The sequence below is a fragment of the Hydra vulgaris genome, chromosome 13, assembly GCF_038396675.1.
Source record: "Hydra vulgaris chromosome 13, alternate assembly HydraT2T_AEP".
Taxonomy (NCBI): Eukaryota; Metazoa; Cnidaria; class Hydrozoa; order Anthoathecata; family Hydridae; genus Hydra; species Hydra vulgaris.
In genome coordinates, this window is record NC_088932.1 from 25904809 (window position 1) to 25929418 (window position 24610).

General features: G+C 27.5%; 1 protein-coding gene across 2 annotated transcripts in view; it reads left to right on the plus strand.

The window, feature by feature from the left end:
* The window catches only part of LOC101237189 (proprotein convertase subtilisin/kexin type 6), a 104499-nt gene that overhangs the window by 78468 nt on the left and 1421 nt on the right, over positions 1-24610 (plus strand). For both annotated transcript variants that reach the window (XM_065816459.1, XM_065816460.1), the window contains exons 13-19: positions 12479-12684; positions 14412-14583; positions 22360-22633; positions 22712-22908; positions 23111-23435; positions 23508-23725; positions 23860-24549. In XM_065816459.1, the coding sequence (XP_065672531.1) occupies positions 12479-12684; positions 14412-14583; positions 22360-22633; positions 22712-22908; positions 23111-23435; positions 23508-23725; positions 23860-24549 (2082 nt within the window). The remainder of the gene's footprint in view (positions 1-12478; positions 12685-14411; positions 14584-22359; positions 22634-22711; positions 22909-23110; positions 23436-23507; positions 23726-23859; positions 24550-24610) is intronic.

Consider the following 24610-nt stretch of genomic DNA (forward strand, 5'->3'; position numbering starts at 1 on the left):
ATAATAATGATATATATATATATATTTTTTTTTAAACATCTTCGCTTCCAACAAGGCTGCAAGCAGCCACTAATGAAAGTTGGAAGTTACTGAAAGAAAAAAGATGAAGATTGTAGAGCAAGATAACGATTGACGGACGACTTAAAAGATTGCAAATTATATGAATCAGGAAAGCAAGATGAAGGAAGCGATTTCCAAAGAACTGATGTTTAAGGAAAAAAACTAGACGAATAAGCGTTTTTAGAGAACTTAAGAACAGTCACAGAAAAAGGATGAGACTTAATTGAATGACGAGTAACACGAGAGTTAATTTTAGTAGATGGCACAAGAGACGCTAGCTCTTTAGAGCAGTGCCCTTTATAGTATTTGTAGAAAAGAGAAAGAGAAGCAATATTACGATGATGTGATAATGGTTGGAGGTTGACTGCAAGAGCATGTCCAACTATGTTTACAATTCGTTTTTGCACCTTGTCTAAAAGAGAAAGGGCATCGTTAGAAGATCCGCCCCAGATATGGCAACAGTATTCCATACAAGGCCGGACTTGAGATTTATAGAAATAGAGAATAGAATCCGAGGTAAGAAAGTGACGAGCTCAATAAAGAGATGCAACCTTAGCAGATGCTAATTTTGCAACTGATTTGATATATGGTTTCCAAGAAAGATTGGAAGTAAGAGTTAATCCTAGAAGATGAAGAGTAGGTGACTCATCGAGTGCATCACCATTCATAAATATAGGAAGATCTAAATTATTGCAATAACGATTGGCTAAAAAAAATTGAGTTTTATCTGTATTGAAGTTCACCAGCCACTGTGAGCCCTATGCTGTAGCAGAAGTCAGATCCTTTTCAAGCTCAAATGCCCCTCCAAGCAATCAGAGGGTGTTGGTTTCTTATCACGACAAGAATAAATGGTAGTATCATCAGCAAACAATGCCACCTTAGATGTGAGAATATCTGGAAGATCGTTAATGTAAATTAAAAAGAGTATAGGACTAAGGATAGAACCTTAAGGAACTCCTGAAGTTACAGAATAAGAAGAAGAGTGTTATCCATCGAGGACAACTTTTATACTACGATTGGAAAGGAAGGATTCAATGATCTTAAAGATGTTGCCGGATACACCATAAGAAGAAAGCTTATGGAGAAGACCAGCATGCCAAACTTTATCAAAAGCTTTTGAAATGTCAAGAGCGATGGCCTTAACCTCTCCACCTTCATCTAATGCACGATAAAACCTGTCAGTTATTACTGTTAGCAAATCAGCTGTAGAATGAGATGATCGAAATCCATATTGATGGTCAGAAAGTAAGTTATTAGATTCAAGATGAGAAATTAAGTGTTTGTTAATTAAAGATTCAAAAACTTTGCTTATGATAGGAAGAAGACTTATGGGACGGTAGTTAGATGAATCAGATCGCTCTCCAGAACTTTTGAAGATGGGGATAACAGATGCCGCTTTCCCGCAGGCTGGAAAACAAGACTCTGATAAGCACTTGTTGAATAGATTTGAGAGTATAGATGACAGCTCCGGAGAACACTTCTCCAAGACAATAACAGGTATGTTGTCTGGGCCACAAGCTGTAGAAGAGTCTAGGCAGGAAATCACTTTAGACACAGATGCTGGAGTGATATGAATGTCAAGCAATGGATCAACCTGTTTGTTGGCAAAATCAGGTAGAACGCAACTAGTGGAATCAAGAGATGATATTGATGAAAAGTTTTTAGCAAACAATTCAGCTTTGTCTTTAGGTGAGGTGACAAAGTCTGAACCATACAAGAGTGGTGGAATTATAGATTTGCCCTTATTGATATTATTAAAGATTCTCCAGAAGTCACGAGAGCCTAATTTTTGAGATGAGATACGAGATTTTATGATCTGAAAATAGCGAGTTTTGACGTTAGACAAAACCTTTTTACAATTGTTTCTAGCAGTAATAAACATACGTCTGTTTTCTGGAGAATTGTTTTGCTGATAAATATGGAAGTAACGGTTTCGACTGGCAATCGCAGCAGCACATTGTGAGGAAAACCATTGAGGAGAGTGAGGCTTGACCTGGAATTGTCGAGAGGGAATAAAAGATTCCATTCCAGCCTGAATCCACGAAGTTATGTAAGAAGCACATTTGTCAACAGGAAGACGAAAGATTTCTACCCAAGGTAACAAAGAAAATCACGGAAAGAATCCCAGTCAGCTTTACTGTAGTTGATGAAGAAGAATGAGATATTAGTTTTAGAGAGATCAAACTGTGATCAGAAGAACCTAAGGGTGAATGTGGAGAAACTGAGCACTGACTAGGATCAGAAACAAGACATAAGTCGAGTAGAGAAGGTAGATGATTCGGGTTGTCAGGAAAGCGAGTTGGGAAGTTGACTATTTGAGTTAGGGATTGAGAAAGGCAAAAGCTGTGGGCTTTAATGCCTGCAGAGTCACTGACACTAGAGCCAAACCATTTAGAGTGGTGAGCATTAAAGTCACCGACAACAACTATTTTAGCTGATGGATAAAGAGAGAGGGCTTAGTCAATATGATCAAAAATAACATCAAAAAGAGTGCAGTCTTGAGATGAAGGAGAGCGATATAGAACAAAGAGAAAGGCAACAGAGTGAAGTGTTGCTAAACAAAAGCACATGAAAGAATAGTCTATGGATTCAAACCTAGTTTCACGACAATTGGGTGAATTCTTAAGGATGTAAATGCCGAAGCCAAGCATGTGACTATTGGAGTCTTTACGAATTAGAGGAAGATAACCATCATTACTAAGATCACACGATGAGACAGCCGAACTCAAAATAATCTCACAAAGAGCAAGTAGGTCTGGTGAACTTTGCAAGAGATAAGGTTTAACAGAAGAAAAATTACTTCGAAGACCACAAATATTAGTGAATGATAGGTTTAGAGAACTTGGTGATGATGATGGTTTTTTTTGTTTTATAGTTTTTGGTACTTTATTCATTTTTAAATTAGATTGAAGAACTTGACTCAAAGCATAGATAGTACTCAAAACACCGTTTAATAGCCCAAGCAATTGTCTCATTACTACTAATAAATCCTAAGCCGTAACAAAGGGCTCCAAATGTGGCCTCCGCAATGCACACTAAAAGTACAAACAGGGACACCATCTATGCGCAACATGGCACTGTTAATACTTTGATATTTATCAGCTGTTGATGGAATCAGCCTCTCTGAGAGCTACCACAGAGTTCGGGAAACCTGACTACCAGCCGGCCTCAGAACCATAAAACTGAGTTTTAGAGCTGTACCCTCATTAGGAGATAATTGAATGAGTTGCCTAGTCATAAAAACAGAGACACAAGCAAAACCCATGTATTGAGTCAAGAAGATTCAGCATTCAACGTCCTAAACTGGAAACAAAAATAAATCTGCGCCAGCCTAATAGATGAAGAAGGGGTGCGAGGCTGGTCAACAGATAGAATCTGTTCACCCCTTAAGTCTTTGCTTAGGAGGCCTTCTAAAAGACAGTAGCCGGGTGCATTTAACATCTGCCCAAGATGAGTATTTTTATCAAGACACCATCTCTAGCCTTTACTATATATATATACATATATATATATATATATATATATATATATATATATATTTATATATATATATGTATATATATATATGTATATATATATATATATATATATATATATATATATATATATATATATATATATATATATATATATATATATATATATTAATAGTTGACATCTTCAATAGAGTTTAATTGTATAAATATTTATGTATGTATGTATATATATATATATATATATATATATATATATATATATATATATATATATATATATTAATAGTTGACACCTTCAATAGAGTTTAATTGTATAAATATTTTATACCATATAAAGTATGACGTTAAAAAACATTTTTTTCGAAATACATACAATGCAAAGTTTTGCGTGGAACGAATACAAGCAATTGTTGACAACTCTGGCGATTTCAAAGTAGTAACATATATCACTGATAAATCCTATGAGAATATGTTCATAAAACCTAGAGAAAAATTAAAGGATAAGTTTGAGAGAATAAATAATATAAAAATGAAAGTATAAAATAATGGCACCATCAACAACAACAAAAAGAAGAAGAAAATTAGAGAGGTAACGCTTATTTTAGCTAATTTCAAAATTCCAATACATCACAAAAAATTACTTGATCTCAGACCTAAGTTTGTTCCTACACCAAAATCAATACCATATTTAGATATCATTTCAGTTACCGAATCATGTACCTTAAAAATAGTAAAGTAACCTTAACAATGAACAAAGGAGAGCTCTTTATAAAATTAGGAAAGTTATTAATATTCAGATAAATCCCTTTGACAAAGGATCTGGATTAGTTCGAATCAATCGAAATAGTGCTCTAGAAAAAATTAAAGAACACTTAGAAAATACAAAAAAGTTAAATTACAATCCAACTATTCAAATTTTTGACAAAGTTCAAACCACTCTCAGAAAGTTAAACAAACTAGAACATTTTACTGAAAAGATTATAAAAATGTCTACCCCAGTAATGCCATACCACCATGTTTATATGGAGTAATTAAAGCCCATAAGCTTGAAAAAGGTTACCCAATGAGGCTAATTGTAAGCACAATTGGTACACCTACTTATAACATCTCTAAATATTTAGTTAATATGGTACAATCCATTCTAAACTTTAATGAAACACATTTAAAAAGTTCCCAACAATTTGTGGATACAGCAAGATTATGGGAAATTGATAAGAATGAGGTTCAGTTCTCCTTTGATGATGTTAATTTGCACCCTTCGGTTCCAATTAAAGAAGCAATCATTATACTAGTTGAAAGATAAAGAAACAACAGAACAAAAGAGATCAGGTTACTTTTAAAACTTTGTCTTTCAAATTGCTATTTTTTATATGAAAATGATATTCCTGAGCTTGAAAACTCCGGACCAATTGGGTTAGCTTTATGGTGGTAGTTGCTGAATGTTTTTTACAATATCATGAAAGTAATGCTCTTTCATTGGCACTTAACAACAACATTCATGTAAAATCATTTAAAAGTTATGCTGATGATATACATTTAAGGTTCCAAGTAGAAGAAGATGCGCAAAAGTTTTTGGATCTACTTAACAAACAACACAAAAGTATTTAATACACAATGGAATATGCTGACTTAATGAACCAATACATTAAACTATCTTGATGTTTCAGTTACCAACAATAAAACCAGTACATATAGTTTTAAAATACATTGCAAAAATGTAATCACAAACATTCAAATTAAACCGAACTCATGCCATGATCCTAAAATTATTAATGTGTCTTTATTGGTTTTGTCCATAGAGCACTACATTTATGCACAATAAATAACATTGATGATGAGCTGTCGTTTCTTATTGATGTATTTGTAGAAAATGAGAGGAAAAGTCTATATGGAAAAACTATGCACACTAAGATGTGATGAAGGAAAAACTATGCACACTAAGATGTGACGAAGGAAAAACTATGCACACTAAGATGTGACGAAGGAAAAACTTAAGTCTACAAAAAAAAGTGTTAACAACAAAAAAGATCTTACAAAAATCAACATTTCCTAATGTCTCCAAAAAGCTTTGTGTCTTTACCCTGGATACCTGGAATCAGTCCTAAGTTAAGAAGAGTTTTTAAAAAAGCAGGATATGCACCAGTGTCTAAACCTGAAGGGTTCAGTGTCTTTTCCATCGACCACAAAACAGTTCTGAAGCTTTGATAAGAAGACTAAAGTTGTCGATGGGAAATCAACACAAAGGATTCTGGCATAATTCAACTTATAACTTAATTAAAAAATATCATTTAATATTTATAATATAAAATTATATAATTAAGTTAATTAAATTAATTACTTATAACTTTGACAAGTCAACCAAATAGTTTTATGAAATTAAGCTTTTACAGATAAATATTGTTTTGTTTGGTTTCTTTATTTTTCTTATTTATGATAATAAAAAAAAAATTTGACTTTTGCTCTCTCCTAGTTTTTGTGAAGTTTATTTACTGTTTTTTTGTAGTTTTCTTTTATGCACACTAAGATTTTGTTAGAAAATGTCAACAAATACTATTAATAATAATAATAATAGTTTAAGTTTCCAAAAAATCTCTTAAGTCTACTTAGTTTTAAAAATAAGCCTACACTATCAGTTAATTCATATCCCGGTGTTTACAAATTAGAGTGCTCCTGTGGCAAATGTTATGTTGGTGAAACTGGACTAAAGATATTGCCTCGGATGTACCAGCATCAAACAAGTGCACATTAAGGTAGAAAAGGAAAATTCAGCTGTAGCTGAATGTTCCAAAATTTGCTAAAGAAATTTCCACTGAAAAAAAAAACAAAGAATAATGAATCAAAAGATTGCTGCCCCATCCCAAACCCTCAGTCGATGTAGCAGCACTCCACTGCGATTCAGGCTCTTTGTCAGTCAATGTATGTACTGAAGCCCCCGGCAGCAGGCTATTTCAGTATGATGTCACACTGCTCACCTAAATCAGCAGTGTATGATATGTATATATATATATATATATGTGTGTGTGTGTGTGTGTGTGTGTGTGTGTGTGTGTGTGTGTGTGTGTGTGTGTGTGTGTGTGTGTGTGTGTGTGAATAATTTAAAATATCTATTCTACAAAATAGAGTGCTCAATGTTCTTAAAAGAGCAGAGCAATAAATTAATACAAAATTACTTATCAAACTTTTTTTCATTTTACACTGCGTTTCATCAGTTAAGACTCTTAAAAAAAAATTTCTATTTATTTAAAAAAAATTTTTTTTTAAATAGCACAATATTTTTAAATCTTGACATAATTCATAATTTTGCATTACATTTTCAAAAGATTATTTTTACAATAAAAAGGTCTGGAATAAATATTAAAAATCAGAAGACTTTACAGAGAAAATTTTACGGAAACTAGAAAAACTTCATATTAAAAGCAACTTGTCAAAATTTTTTTTAAAACTGCTAACTATTTAAAGTTTATCCAAAATATCTTATTTTAACATGCAAATTATAAAATCTCTATTAAAAAGCGATTGCGTAAAAGTGTGTATAAAAGAATAAACTTGAGAATTTAGTATTTCAGGTAAGAAGTTATTGTTCAACTTTACAATGGTATTTTTAAGTAAATTAATCAACAATAATATTAAAAAGAAAGAATATTCAATAATTATAACTCATGAGAAAAAAATACATTCACTTACAAAATCTATTAGTTTATCATTTAAAAACCAAAATATTATTCAAAACATATCTTCATAAACTTTACAACATGAAAAACTTGATTTATTAAACATTGGTCTTGGTTTTGCTTTACCAACAGCAATTATACAAAAGACATTTATTTGCCCAATTTGATTGTATTTTGCAATTTCTAAACACTCAACTAAAAAACAACAATTTAAAACCTCAAATTTAAAGTGAGCTCTCCCATCATCATCATTGTCACACAACCAGACAAAGGAAATGGTATAATTGTTCCTAATAAATTTGACAATATAAATTTTTAATAAATTTTTAAAAAATGTTATAAGTAGTTCTTTAAACTTATAATTTAGAATCTTATAATAAGTGAACACATTAAAGTTTAAATAATTAAAAGATTTAAAAAAGATAACTATCTTTACAAGGGTATCTTAGAAAACTTAATAACCTTAATAAACCCTAAAAAAGACATTTACAATAAAATCCTGTAGAATCTCAAGCAGCAATAATTTATGCACATTCTCTTCTAAGTTTTTGACCTATAATATCAACAATTAGGACATACAACTACAACCTTGCTAAACATCTTTCTTGTTTACTGTTTCCACATTTTCATTTGTTGAAGATTTGAAGCAAATTAATGTAAATAGTGAATTTATTGTTTCATATAATGTTGAAAATTTATTTACAAATATACCACTTAAGGAAACCATCAACATAGCAACTGATTTATTCTTTAAAGATAAAACATGCTCAAAACTTTTAAAACTCAGTTTAAGAAACTACTATAGATTTCAACATCTGGTTCTCATTTTCTTTTTGACAGAAAATATTATAATCAAGCAGATGGTGTTGCAATGAGCTCTCCTTTAGCGCCCATCTTAGCCAATGTTTTCATCAGATTTCATGAACAAACATGGGTTAATAACTATTTCTCTTCTAAATCAATTTTTTATAAACAGTATATGGATGACATAATTGCTATCTTTAATTCTAAATATGAAGAAATTTTTTAGTCATTTTAATAAGCAACATAAGAATTTAAAATTTACAATGGAAAAGAAAATTGCTTTTTTAGATGTACTAATTTAAAAACTCCAATTCTTTTTCAACATCAGTTTATCATAAAAAAAACTTATACAAGTCTGTTACAAAATTTTTTTAGTATTGTTCCCTCTTGCTACAAATTTGGTCTTAGGTTGTTTGAACGATTGAACATATAAAACTAATAATACTTGCCTAGGATTTGATAAAGATAGATAAAAATCTTTCTTTTGTTTTACAAAATAATAGATTTCCGCATAAAATCATTTACTTTGAAATTAAATCATATACTGATGAAAAAAAATGAATCCATCTGTTTCTACCTTAGCTACTTTAACTACCTTAGCTACTTTAACTACCTTAGCTACTTAAGCCTCATGATGTTACAAATTTTCTTGTGCAAATGGCTGTAATGTCATTTATATTGGAGAAACTTTCAGACATTTAACAACTAGAATTGATGAACACCTTGGGACTGATAAAAAATTCCAAATATATAAATGTTTAATTACATCCCTTAGTTTTAAAAACTTTTCTGATTGTAATTCATTTTAGATTATAGATAGCACTTCAATTAAACATAAATTAGAAGTAAAATAAGTGCTCCACATCAAATGGGAAATTCCCTCACTAAATAAACAAACTTTCCATTATAAACTTATCTATTTAATTAAAAGTTTATTTTATTTTGGTTATTTTGATTGGTTATTTACTGATTCGTTTTGTAATCATTTTATCAAAATATCTTATATTTTTTGTCTGTCAATATTTTTAATATTTATTCCAGATTTTTTTAGTATAAAAATGATCTTTTGGTAATGTAATGCAAAATTATAAAACAGGTCAAGATTTAAAATTATTGTGTTATTTTCTAAAAATACTTATTTTATACTATTATGACATTCTAGTGTCTTTTTTTCATTAATTGACATTCTTTGTTTCATTAATTGACATTCTTTGTTTCATTAATTGACATTCTTTGTTTCATTAATTGGCATTCTTTGTTTCATTAATTGGCATTCTTTGTTTCATTAATTGGCATTCTTTGTTTCATTAATTGACATTCTTTGTTTCATTAATTGACATTCTTTGTTTCATTAATTGGCATTCTTTGTTTCATTAATTGACATTCTTTGTTTCATTAATCCACCAAATTTGAAACATCAGTGTGAGATATTGGAATTTAATACATTTTAATAGCTCTGGTTCTACTTTTTGTGTGACTTTTTCCATCCACAGAATTTACTTGTACAAACTATTTTATTTAACTGTAGTTCACAGCATGGTTGTAGTTTGAATAAAAGAGCTGCTACATGACTGCAAACAAACTCCTGTGTGAATAAAAAACAACAAATAAAAAAAAATTATTCTCACAATAAATGTACATTTTTATCAAACTATTGTTTACTTACCTCCACAAAATAAAATTTTTTACATATTTGTCTCTTGTTACATATTTATATTTTAAATTGTTACATATTTTTACATATTTGTATACGAAATATTTATTCAAAAAAGTTTTTTTGAAAAACAAAACAATTCTAATAAAAAAATTTACTTATGTAATTTTTTTTATCTTTCTTTTTTAAATTTATATAATATGGAAGGGAATAAATGTATTTACTTTTACTTATTTTTATTTGCGTTAGCTTAAATGTTTTACCTGCCGGTTTTTGTGAGTGGGCTTTAAAATGTAAACAAAGCAACCCGTCTATTGAAAGTATTTTTTGTGATGATAATGTAATTATACTTTAGGATTAAGTTTAAGTTTATTTTTTAGCCTCTTATATGTTGGTAATTATGGCTTCATTAGTTAATTGAGGTTTGAAATAAAAGCAGTTTACTTTTTTATTTGCAGTCAATAATAAAATTAATTTTTTAAAGATATTTAAAAAATTAATTTTTATATTGACTTTATAAAGATAATAAAGTAACTATGACTGCTTCAAAAAACACAAGACTCTCTATGAAACAAAGTTATCAACTTATTTAGGCGGAAGCAAGAGTTTTCTTCCATTAGAAGTGCTGGCTTTTAGAGGTATCTTGAGAAAAGGTTTTCTAATCCAAAAAGATGTTAACAGGTAATATCTCAAGACACTAAAAATTTAATATGAAATAAAATATACATCGAAACAACTTCTCAGTTTTATATAAAAAATTTTGCATGATGTTAATTATTTTTGTTCTTTGAAGGAATCAATCAGTAAGAGACTTGGCTACTACATTGTTTATCAGCAGCAAATAGAGAAAAAATTTTCATTGTTAAGCTCAAGAAAGACGAAAAGTTGGAAAAAAGGTTCAATTACACTTTTGTGGGCATGTTGTCTTCTTGAGCTTAACAATGAAAGTTTTTTTTTATCATATGAAAAGCATTTGCACAAACAGAAACATGATACATTTAATTTATATTTCCTGGTATAATTACAATTCAATACTTCACAATCAATAGTTACCCATAGCAACAATATGAAAATTAAATTTTTTTTGTTTTTAATACAAATATCTTGCAATAATACCGAAAAAAGCACTACTGATGATTTGAAAGGCCTCTAGTACTAATAGTTTTAATATATAAAAAAATATTTTGTAATAGTAATTTTTTTTGGTAGTTATATTGTTTTTAAAAAAAACATTTTGAGAAAAAGAATTTACTGGATTTTATATATATATATATATATATATATATATATATATATATATATATATATATATATATATATATATATATATATATATATATATATATATATATATATATATATATATATATCCTAGAACACAATCAGAGATAGAAAGTTTTTAAGAAACACATGTCTTTTTGGGAATCAAATCTGTATCAGTATTAGATATCAGATTTTGCAAGTGTGAAATTAAATTATGTGACAGGATTTATTGAAAAATTGCATGTTGAATTACTCGTATCAAAGAAAAAAAAGAAACTTGAACTCTGTTGGCTTATTGCCTAAATGGAAAAAAAAATCTTATTTGAAAGTACCAAATGAGTTTCAATGATATTAAAGATACGAACAGGCAAATTTCTCTAGAGGAGAAAAAAAGAAGCAAGCATTTCCTCTTTACAATTAGATGTATATAAATAAATAAATATATATATATATATATATATATATATATATATATATATATATATATATATATATATATATATATATATATATATATATATATATATATATATATACACACACACACATATACATACACACACACATACACACACACACACACACACACACACACACACACACACACACACATAAAGTGTACTAAATATACACATATAAATGTTCACATAAAATATACTGGCATAAAATGTACATGCATATTATATGCCAATATTAGCAGGAGTTATTAGGTCAGGTTAGGATATAATACATTATATATCATTTTATATACATTTAAAAAGTATACATTTGTTATTTATTTATATACTAATACAGTATATAAATAAATAGCAAATGTATATTTTTTAAATGTATATATAATGATATATAATGTATTATATCCTAACCTGGCCTAATAACCCCTGCTAATATTGGTTAGCTGAGGTTCTGGCACTATTTATATACTACTAAAGCTAGTATATTTTTTGTTTTGTTTGTTTTAAAAATTTTTTTTGCAAATTTTTTCAAATTTTTTAAAAAATTAAGAGAACTAAAAGATTATTTAATTAGAAAAAATGTTTTTTTTAATGTTGTATATTTTATCATTTTTTCATTTTGCCCAATCCTCTTGCTCTATGACTGGTTTGCTAACTGCTGTGACTGAAAGATTTTATTATGCATTAGATGGAGGCTGAGGGGCAAGGGCTCTTGACATATCTAAAGCTTTCAACTAAGTTTTTTCATGCTAGTCTTCTTCATAAATTTGCTTTATTTTATAATAATATAACTTATTGTATAATATTAAAATAAAACTTTATTATTATATTGCATTTTTTACTAGAAACTTTTATATATTGATGTTATTTGTGTTACATTCTTTACTAGAAACTTTTATTTATATTCTGATGTTTTTTGTGAAGAATCGTTTACTAGTAGAATATTGTGTAGTGTAAATTGATTTAAACTTTTTCTTGTGATGATTTATATATAATTTATGAGAAAATCTTCAATGTCTAAATATAATTTATGAGAAAATCTTCAATTTCTAAATATAATTTATGAGAAAATCTTTTATTTCTTTATTATTTTAGAACTTGATGATTATGGACAAGGTTTTTTAAAAGATGTAGAACTCATTATCTATGGTACTGAACATCAACCTCAAAAGTTTAAAAAAAAATCAGTAAAGCTGTCTTACAGCAAATGCCATATACTTTGTGATCGTGGATGTGCTGGGGTTGGGCCCCATAATTGCGTTACTTGCAAAGGATATTTTTACAAATCATCTGATATTAAAGTATTTATTTTTTATTTTTTCAATTTATAACAATAATTTATAAAAAACTTTTTGCAAAAAGGTTTAAGCGGTAAAGGGGTTAGGTTAGTGAGGTAAGGTTAGACAAGTACATCAACTGAGGGTTTAAGTTTGTACATTGAGGGTTCGAATTTGGTAAATACTTTAATTGAGGGTTTGGCTTTGAACAGGCATAAACAAACACAAAGTTTAATTTAAATGTTAATTTTAACTCAATATTTTTTTTAATCTAGAAAGTAAATTTTTAAAGTATGAAATTTATTTTTACTTTTGCTTTACAATTATTGTATTGAATTCAGATTTATGTCCTGAAAATTTGACTCATTGCTTCAAATTACTTTTGTAATAAATCACTTCAAATCACTTTTGGTAAAATATATAAACTTAAACTTTTATGTAAAATAAGTTGTTTAACTTTCAATTAGTTTTATGGAAGTTGTATGTGTTTTATGGAAGTTGTAAGTGTTTTATGGAAGTTGTATGTGTTTTATGGAAGTTGTATGTGTTTTATGGAAGTTGTATGTGTTTTATGGAAGTTGTATGTGTTTTATGGAAGTTGTATGTGTTTTATGGAAGTTGTATGTGTTGAAATAAGTAAAGATGCCTGACATGCTCACTGCTTGGACACAGTGTTCCATTTGTTTTTTAATACTTTTAAGTAAAAAAGAAATATTTTTATAATGTTATTTATCAGTATAAATATCATATTTCATTATTAAAAGGATTTTTTGAATTGAAAATTATTTTTTTCAAGATAAGTCATTTTGAAATTCAATAAATGTTAAGTATTAAAATAAAAACAAAAAAACAAGAATATATTTTTTCAAAAAAGTATATTTTGTGTAAATATATATATATATATATATATATATATATATATATATATATATATATATCGTTTGATTTAGTGTTGTATTATAATAATACAAAAATCTGGTTCGTTTAAAAGTGCTCAATATTTAGGAAATTTATTTTGGTTATATATAAATTTCTAAACAGAGCGATTTATAATTATAGTTAAAAACGATAAAGAAAAAACTTTTTATTATGGAACTTTACTATTAAGTTCCATAATAAAAAGTTTTTTCTTTATCGTTTTTAACTATAATTATATATATATATATATATATATATATATATATATATATATATATATATATATATATAATATACATATATATATATATATATATATATATATACATATATATATATATATATATATATGTATGTATATATATATATATATATATATATATATATATATATATATACATATATATATATATATATATATATATATATATATATATATATATATATACATATATATATATATATATATGTATATATATAAATATATATATATATATATATATATATATATATATATATATATATATATATATATATATATAAATATATATATATATCACATGTATAAAACATGTAAAACAAAAATTATATAGTAAATTTTATGTATGTATGTATCATGCATATTTTGTGCATCTATGTATGTGTATAAATTTGTTTAATTTGTGCAATTACTATTTTTACGGTGGTAATTATATAGAACAGTTATTTTAGACTTTTAGATAAAGGTAGAATGTAACCAGAAAGCATAGATTAGGTATATGGTTAAGAGATAGTTATAATTTAATGTATTATTTTTTTTTTTTTTAAATTTGCTTATGTATTTTAATTTTTAGTATTGCGTTGAATCATGTCCAATACATATGTACACTGTAGGAGTAAGTCACGAATGTTTGCCATGTCACAGTTCTTGCTTGTCTTGTGAAAATGGAAATCAGTCTAATTGTTTGACTTGCCCGATCCCTACAGCTTTGTTGAATGGAAGATGTGTTCAGCATTGTCCATTGTGTAATTATGTTTTTTGTTTTAGTTTTAATATAATTACAGTATTTTACATATACTTTTTTACGAGTTAAAATATAATTAAGATTAGGCATTAATGTAATTAATATTATTAAATTGAATGGTATATAAATAAATTTATATATATATTTAAATTGTTAATTTATATATATATTTAAATTGTTAATTTATATATATATATATATATATATATATATATATATATATATATATATATATATATATATATATATTTTACATATACTTTTTTACGAGTTAAAATATAATTAAGATTAGGCATTAATATAATTAATATTATTAAATTGAATGGTATATAAATAAATTTATATATATATTTAAATTGTTAATTTATATATATATTTAAATTGTTAATTTATATATATATTTAAATTGTTAATTTATATATATATATATATATATATATATATATATATATATATATATATATATATATATATATATATATATATATATATATATATATATATAAATAAAAGTAAGGTAGAGGTTTAATCATCTGTTCTAACAAGCATCACATCTGTTCTAACAAGCATCACATCTGTTCTAACAAGCATCACATCTGTTCTAACAAGTATCACATCTGTTCTAACAAGCATCACATCTGTTCTAACAAGCATCACAACTGTTCTAACAAGCATCACATCTGTTCTAACAAGCATCACATCTGTTCTAACAAGTATCACATCTGTTCTAACAAGCATCACATCTGTTCTAACAAGCATCACATCTGTTCTAACAAGCATCACATCTGTTCTAAAAACATCTAAAAACTTAAAGCAATAGTTAGTTTTGAAAACTTAAAGTTAAATATCTGTAGTCTTTAACTTTTTTAAATTTTATGTTCACAACTATTCTTGATGTAGAGATAATCTTTTGTAGGTTCAAATTTGATGCTAAGTTAAGGCTAATTACTGCCTAATGCTTTAAGACTTTCAATTGTTGGAAATAAATTATTTTTAATTTCATCTGAAAACTCTTGTTTAGTATGCTTACCTCCGTTTTTGGGGTACCAGTCAAAGAATTTTCTTCATGCACGTCATAAATAATTTTTTGACTAATTCATGTTTAACTTGAAACATAGCTTTAAATAAAAAGTTTTTCCCTTTTAGTAGTAACTTTGACTGTTTAATGTCTTTTTGTTTTGTTTTGTTTCAATAAGACATTCTTTATGAAATCTACAAAAAAAATCTAATATAGGAAACACAAAAAGCTGAAAATAAATTAAAACATAGAGGTTATAAACTGTCAACAAAAATAATAATTATCTGTTTAATATGATGTGTAGTTTTAATGCATATATTTTAGTACACTAAACAATATAAAGATAGTTTTACATTAGATGAAATTATGATGTTAAAACTGTAAGGTAACATTCTTTGTAAAGTGGCGACACATCATAAGTGTTGTAACATTCTCAGAAAAAATATATTTTCTTAAGATGTGTCATCACTTTAGATGACACATCTTAAAAAAATATATTTTTTCTGTTGACAAAATTAATGTGAAAGTAATATGTAATATGATTAATTTTGTTGTTGGCAACTGTTTGTCAAAGATTGATGTTAGTATATTTTGTTGTTGGCAACTGTTTGTCAAAGATTGATGTTAGTATATTTTGTGCCATAAATGTAGTTTTGACAAACAAAACAGAAAAAATATTTTAGTTTATGATTAAAAAATGTTAATTTATGATTAAAAACTTTTTTTCTGAAATTTATCAAACTATTAAGCTTTACAACACATCAATGACTATCTGACTGACAAAATCTTGTAACGTAATTTTTTGCTGGATTTCAACTAGATAATTTTTTGCATCTTGACATTCTACCAACTTTTGCTTGATTCTTGGCCCATTGGATGACTTTCTGTCAATGTTACCCAAAAATTGAAATATGCGTTTAAAAAAAAATGCTACAAAAAAATCTTAAATGCTCAGTATTTAAAAACAACATCAAACAAACACATGTAAAAATGATATTATGTATGGTTTTACTTATCTTTTTTACTCAATTTTTTTAGCAACAAAAAAACTAAAAGTTAGTTTAATTTGTATTGTGTTGTTATTTATACTTACTATTAAGGGGATAAAAATTTTTATATTTGTTCATTCAACATCTGTTAAAATACTTTAAACAATAGTCAAGGGGTGATGGGTGAAACGATTTTATCTAACACATGTCAATGTTACCCAAATGTCAAAGTAACCTCATGTTACCTTACTCTTATTGAATCCTCGTATGTTAACATTCTTTGATTTTTTTGTTTGACTATTAGGATGCTGAAGAGACCTAGTGGTATCCTGAGAACAAACAACAAAATTGAGTGAAATCTATATATTAGAATGACATAAAGTTAATGGTTATGAACAAAATATGAAAAATTAAAAACAAAATGAAAAATTAAAAAAGAAAATGAAAACAAAATATGAAAAAGTAAAAATTAAACAGTGAAAAAAACTTAATTTTTATTCATCAAAAATTATGTTGTTAAATTTTATTCAAATTTGAGCATATGTTGCCTGAATTGAACTTTAATGTCTTTTTGTTGAATAAGTAATAGGGATTGCCGATTACAGTATACGGTATACTAACTTTACGTAAACTTTACTGTATATTTGGTATACTGAATGTTAGTATACCATTTAGTATACCTACATGCTTTTACTTATGAAATATTTCCGGAATGACTTGATGATTTAATGATTATACTTATTTTCTTAATGTATTTAATTGCTATACTTTATTTAATATATTATTGAATAAATAATTAAAGTGATTTTTAATTTGATTTTTTAATAATTTTTATTTTGGTTTGTTAAACAGTTATGGTTTTATGCCGATGAATTTTTATGCCACGCTGTTTGTGTTGCTTTTTACCTTTTTTAAAAAATATTTTTGCTTTTTTTTTTACATGTTTTTTGTTTATTCTTTGGACTTATGTTATCTGAATGAAATGATAATAATTACTATAACTATTATTGTTACTACTTTTATTATTATTGTTGTTATTGTTAATTATTAACAATAACAATAAAATTAACTTAATATTGTTAACAATATTATACATATGTTTACTATTGTATTTAAGTAAAATAATTAAGATGGTTGATCAAATTTACAAGCATGTTTCTTTTTTTGGAAAAGGTTCAACAAGAAAAATTTATTGCAAATATTGTGATAAACAAATTACAGCACGCTCAACTTTCAGATGGATGCAGCATATAAGGGAATGTGAAAAAGCATCTGACAATGTTAAATTGTGCTTCAAAAAATAAAAAGAGAACTTCAAAGTGTTTTAGTTGAAACAAAATGCAATGAAATACGGCCTCACAAATCTCTGAAGATTCAGTTTCTATGCTAAATTCATACTTTGAAACTATAAACAAAGATGACATTTAAAAGATTGATAAATCATATGCAAGGGTGTTTTTTCATACAGGAGTACCTTTTGCATTAGCTGATTCTTCTGCTTGGAAGCAACATCATGCAAATCTTAGGCCTGCATATAAGCCTCCATCTAGTAAATGCATTAGTGGGCGTCTTTATAAGAATGCATTAAATGATGAAAAACGTTCAATAAAAGAATACGTCGATAATTCTGAATATGTAAGTATAGTGATTGATGGTTTTTCAAACATTAATACAAATCATCTCAATAATTATTCGATTCATGTTGAAAATAGGACAATAAAACCAATTGCTTACAAAATTGAGCCAACTGGTCAGGAGCAACAGACTGGCATTAATATTGCAACTCGCATAGAAAATGTAATTCTAGAGGTTGGTGTTGATAAAGTTACAAGCATTGTAACTGATAACGCCTCAAACATGAGAGCTGCATGGGATATTATTGAAAAAAAATTTCCAAAAATATTTTGTAATGGTTGTGCAGCCCATACAATCAATCTTTTAGTAAAAGATATTTGCCTTCTGCCTGAATTTTTGGATGTTTTAGAAAAGTCTGGAAAACTGACAGCATTTGTTAAGCAAAGAACATCTCTTCTTGATCAATTTCGTATAATTCAAAATCGTTTTAAACAAGAAAATAATTTAAAGAAAATGCAAGCATTATCACATGCAGTTTTAACATGGTGGTATAGCCATACATCAGTTGCTCGTAATCTTGAAAACAAGTTAGCCCATTTGAATTTAGTCAACTCAGGTGCCTTTACGCGTATATCTTTATCCACAAAAAAGTTAGAGTATATAAATATTATACAAGACAATTTTTTTGGGAAGATTGTCAACGTTTTATTAATGTCATGAAACCATTATCAAAACTAATAGGTAAACTGGAATCAGATACTTGTTTACTTTCTGAAGTTTATTTAGGATTTGTTAATTTAATGCAAATATGGAGTGAAGACTCAGTATTGAAAGCTCTTGTTTTACACCAATAGGAATTTGTGCATACACCATCCATGGGGTTTGCGTACTTTCTTGATCCACAAAATCATGGTGGTAGAAATATGTATATTGAGCCTCCTCCATCCAGTAAAAGTGATCTTGTTATAGTCCTTAAGTTACTTCCAAAGTACATAGTTGAAACAAGAAGATTTTGCAATTGTCAAACTTCAAAAAATGAAATAAGATCTTTTCAGAGACTATGCGCAAATCCAACTCCAGATTTTGCAGCTCAAGTTAAATTAATGGATCCTGATATCTGGTGGAGTGTTGAGGGTGCAAGTAAATTTCCAAATTTAGCTAAAGTTGCACGAATAGTCTTTACCATTCCAACTTCTCAAGCTGCAAGTGAACGAATATGGAGTTTGTATGATTTTATACATTCAAAGTGTAGAAACCGACTTGCAAAACATAAAGCAATCGGCTTAGTTCTTATGTATGCAAATGCCACACTTCATGAAAAAGAAGCAAATATTGCTGATATAATGCTAGTGAATATGATGAGATTGATAAAGATGATGTTGCTGTTGATTTTAATCTAGAGACTTCAGTTGATACAAATGATATCATTTCTGTTGATTAATTAAAAACTATTTTTAATTACTTATATTAACTTTATAAAGTTCTTTAAATTACATTATAGAAAAACATTCTTGTAATTTTTTGAAAAAGAATAATACAAATGTTTCTGTTAACTTTAGTATTTTTTTACTTTTGTTTCAATTTGAGTGTGTTTGTTTTACTATTTTTATTTAAAATTATTTGAAAACACTAGAATTTATTTTTAAAATTTAAATTATGCAAAAAACAAACATGTTTGCTTTAAAAATGAAGAAACCAGATAAGAATCCATTGTCAAGTGGTTGCTGATTTTGATCAAACTTTTTTGTTTCATTTTTTTCATTTATTTAGTGAGAATGTGGAGCAAAATTTTATAATTATCAGTTTCATGGGATTATTCGGCTCATCAAAAATATGCAATTATCAAACTTCAAATGAAAAAGCAAATTCAAGGGGGAGGGGGGTGGGTTAATAGAACAGTCAGGATGTGAATATTTTATATTGGTATATATAAAAAGTTTGTCAAAGTTTCAAAAACTTTGAAACTTCGACTTGTTTTTATTTTAACTTTTAAAGCAGATAAATATGAAATACAACAAAAAAAAAAAAGTTTTTTAAACCCTGTGCTAGTTTGATTATTTTGCTGGGTTCGTCGGCTATTTTAATCCAGAGATAAAAGTCTTGTTTTAATTTAGAGTGATGCCGAAATCTATTTTTTAACTAGTTTGCAATGAGTCGATGTACCGCAGTGAAATGAGCATTAACATTTTACAACAAATTTTTTATTTAATACAAACATACAGTCGGTTTCTAAAACCGCTGTCGAGTTGATTTTGGCCAAAAGCTAAAGTGAAATTGTAAGAAAAGTGACTTTAAAGAGAAATACACTACCCTTGATATACTAATTTATATAAATGATCAAAAATGTATTAAATCTGCTGAAACTATGAGTGTGTAAAATTATTTTAAAGTATTTTATGGCCTATATAAAAAGTAAGTATTGTTTTAAGTATACAACAACAGGGAAACATCGTTGCATTTATATACAAAGATTTTTGACATTGTCATATTGTGTCCGTTTCCATTGTCATCACATATCAGAAAATAACCAGGATCACCGGCATACAAATGCGAATGATTTTTCGATTTTGAAAGACAACCATACCAATTGTCATTCAAAAAGCGTTTATTACATAAGTTTCTTATATTAAATATAATGTAACTTATATTTTATATTATACTAATACGCATAAATAAAAACAAAGACATTTAATAAAAAAACAAACACATTTTTTTAATGTAAACTTTTTTATAAACTTGTTATACAGTTTCGCCAAAAAAAAGTTTTGTTTACGGTATACTTTACGGTATACTTTACGGTTTACTTTACGGTATACTATACGGTAAACTGTAGACTAAATTTTTAGTATACCGTAAACTAGCGATCCCTAATAAGTAATAATTAAATAAACTTTGTAATTAAAACTTTATTTATTTGACTCGTTATCATTATGTCAATTTTTATCATTTGAATCACCACTGAACAAATATTCTGATTAAAGTCTTCTATTCAAAATATCTTGTAAGATGTTTAAAATAGAAGTTTTACAATTTTTTATTGATGCAAGCAGCCATTTTCAAGTTGAAGCTTCAAATTAATTGTTAATTTTTGCTAATTGAACTTTATACCACAAACATTTTTCTGAATGACTTTATAATATAAAAAGATTGTTTCAATACCCTGCTTTACACTTAGAACTTTTGTCAAAAACTTGGTCAAAATTCAAAATTTTTAGAAAATATCTCAACATTTTCTAATCATTACAACTATCTTGATAAATTTTTTTTCCAACATGTCTGAATGTTTTTCCAACATTTATGAATGTTTTTCCAACATGTCTGAGTGTTTTTCTAACATGTCTTTATTTTTTTCCAACATGTCTGAATGTTTTTCCAACATGTATGAATGTTTTTCCAACATGTCTGAATGTTTTTCCAACATGTATGAATGTTTTTCCAACATGTATGAATGTTTTTCCAACATGTCTGAATGTTTTTCCAACATGTCTGAATGTTTTTGCAACATGTATGAATGTTTTTCTAAATTTCTTGTGCGGGAATATGTAACATTGCTTGATGGTTATGCAAAACATTAATCCATAGCTTATCGACAAACTATCATAGTTTATCAAATTCTTCAAGTTTTTACAATTATTGTTATCCAAAGATTTTTGTGTAATGTTGTTCATTAGACAAAATGATAGATGTTATGCAGAATTTATAACTATTAAAAGAAAAATAGATCTTTATATTTTGTGAAAGTTTAAACCAGTGCTTCAAGAGTTCTATATCGATAAACTTTATTACTGATAAATCAAACGATTATAATTTTATCAGAATGCATTTATCAACTAAAAAACTTTATGAATTTTTGGAAACAATTAAATGTCAGTAAAATCTTTGTACTACAAAAAATTTATTTCAAAATTCATAAGAATAAGGCACTTGTGTTGGTTGTTTTGCCTATGATAATTAGGATATTTGCCTATGATAATTTCTTTAGACTTCTTTAGTCAAGCAATGGTGAAAAAGTTTCACCTATAGTTTTAATAATGAATTCAATGATGCTGGTTTGGACAGCTGTTTGGTCAAATAACACTCATCAACATAAACATTTTGATTTAATTTTAGAACTTTATGTTATTCTAAAAGAGTAGTTTAAATATTTTTATAGATTTTTAATAACATTTGACTTAAGACATTATTTTTATTATAGATATGTTCAAATACGCTGATGTTAGTGGCAATTTTGTCTGTCAAAATTGTGGATCATTGTGTAGAACTTGCAAAACTCATACTGATTGGTGCACATCTTGTGAAAATACTAACATCTTAGTAGAGGGTAAATGCATTCCAAAATGTAATGAAGGTGAATGGTTTGATAGCAATGTTTGCCAGCCTTGTCATTCATCTTGTAAGACATGTAACGGAGGTAGTTATTTAAACTGCAGCACGTGTCCTAAAACGTCTTTTAATGATGAAGAAGATAGGTATATCTATACATTATTATTTGCATATTTACACGCACATTCTTTTATCTTAATTTTGGTTAATTAATTGAATTCTAGATATCTTTATAATGGACGTCAGTGTGTTCTTAACTGTCCTGTAAGAACATATCATGCTAATACAATTGCTGGAGATTGCTTAGATTGTCCTGAAAACTGTTTGCAGTGTAGCAATGAAGGTCGTAAATGTGACATTTGTTCTTTTGATTATTTTCGAGTTTCTGGCGAAGGGAATTGTGTCAAATTTTGCCCACAAGGTTTTTATTGTTTGTTTTATTTTAATTTTTTATTGTAGCTTTATAGTCATAGTTTAAAATTTTTTATTTCTTTGATTTAATTTTTTATGATTGTTTATCTCTATTATTGTTTATTTTATCTTTTAAATTCTTCTTTATATTATTACACGGTTTTTATTACAAAGGTTATTTTTATTATTAAAGGTTATTTTTATTATTAAAGGTTATTACACAGATATGGTTACAAGAATGTGTGAAAGTTGTGGTCACCAATGTGAATCATGTGTACCGGGTAATTCTGCAGCTTGCACCTCCTGTTTTAATGGTTATTTTTTGAAGGGTCACGAGTGTGTATCAAAGCTTGAATGTCAATCAAGATATTACGTTGATGTTACTACTGGAAAATGTGAACTCTGTCCTATAAATTGTTCCTTTTGCGAAAATGCGAACGTTTGCACAGCTTGTTTTTTAAATTACTATCTCACGACAGATAAACAATGCTTACATAAATGTCCTAGTGGTACATATGGTGTTGAAAGTCCTGCTAGGTTAGTTTCATTTTATTTTATTTTTTAAATATTTGTTTAATTTTTTTTTTATTGTCTTTAGTTTAATTTTAGTTGTGTTAAATGCTCTAAAAGTTGTCAGGAATGCAATGGTCCAACAGTATATGAATGTACTGTATGCAGTCAAGGTAAGCATCTGTTTCACGGGCGTTGTGTAGAAGAAGTTCCTGTTGGATATTTTGCAAGGCACGATGGGATTTCTAGCGTATGCGAGCCATGTCACCATACCTGTCATGAATGTTTAGGGCCTGATAACTGTATATCATGCATTGGTAAATGTTTTTTTTTCTTCTTAAAACAGCGTAACATAATTTTTATTTTTTTGTTTCTATATTTCTTGTTTTTCTTTCGGTATTTTAAAAATATTAATTAGTAATAACTAGAATCAACTTTTTTATAATTTTAGGTGAGTTGGACAACCGAAACAAGGGGTGTGTTAATCCATGCCCAAATCAATATCTTTCGCAAAATAATTGTCAAAGTTGCCATCCCGGGTGCAGTTCTTGTTTTGGACCTAACTATGATCAATGCATAGAATGCAACGGAAATTTCTCTCTTCACACAGATACTCATACTTGTCACAAAGTTTGTCAACGGAAATTCTATAATGATGAAAAAACTTTAACATGTAAACCATGTCATTCTTCTTGTGCTTCGTGTGTAGGACCAAGCTTTGAACAATGTCTTACGTGTATTGATAAACTTTATTTTCTCAATAATACATGTGTTTCTCAATGCCCGCTAGGTTGGTTTAAAACGTTTGATCACGCGTGCGCTCGCTGTAGTTCACGCTGTAATCAATGTATCTATAACTTTGATTTATGCACAAGTTGTGGAACAAATGAAGTTTGGCATGATTTCAAATGCTATTCTGCATGTCCAGCTCATATGTTTAAAGATAAAAGTAATCGATGTTATCAATGTCATGATAGTTGTAACACTTGTGTCGGTGCTTCTCCAAACCAATGCTTAACATGTCGTCAAGGATTCAGTATTTATAACGGAATGTGCATTGAAGGATGTACTGCTGGATTTTTTTATAGTTCTTTAAAAAATAAATGTCTACCATGTAATGGTAACTGCTTACGTTGTAACGGTACGTTTTTACGTTCATGTTTTATCGTTATTTTAACTTTAAAAAATGCAAAAATTTGAAG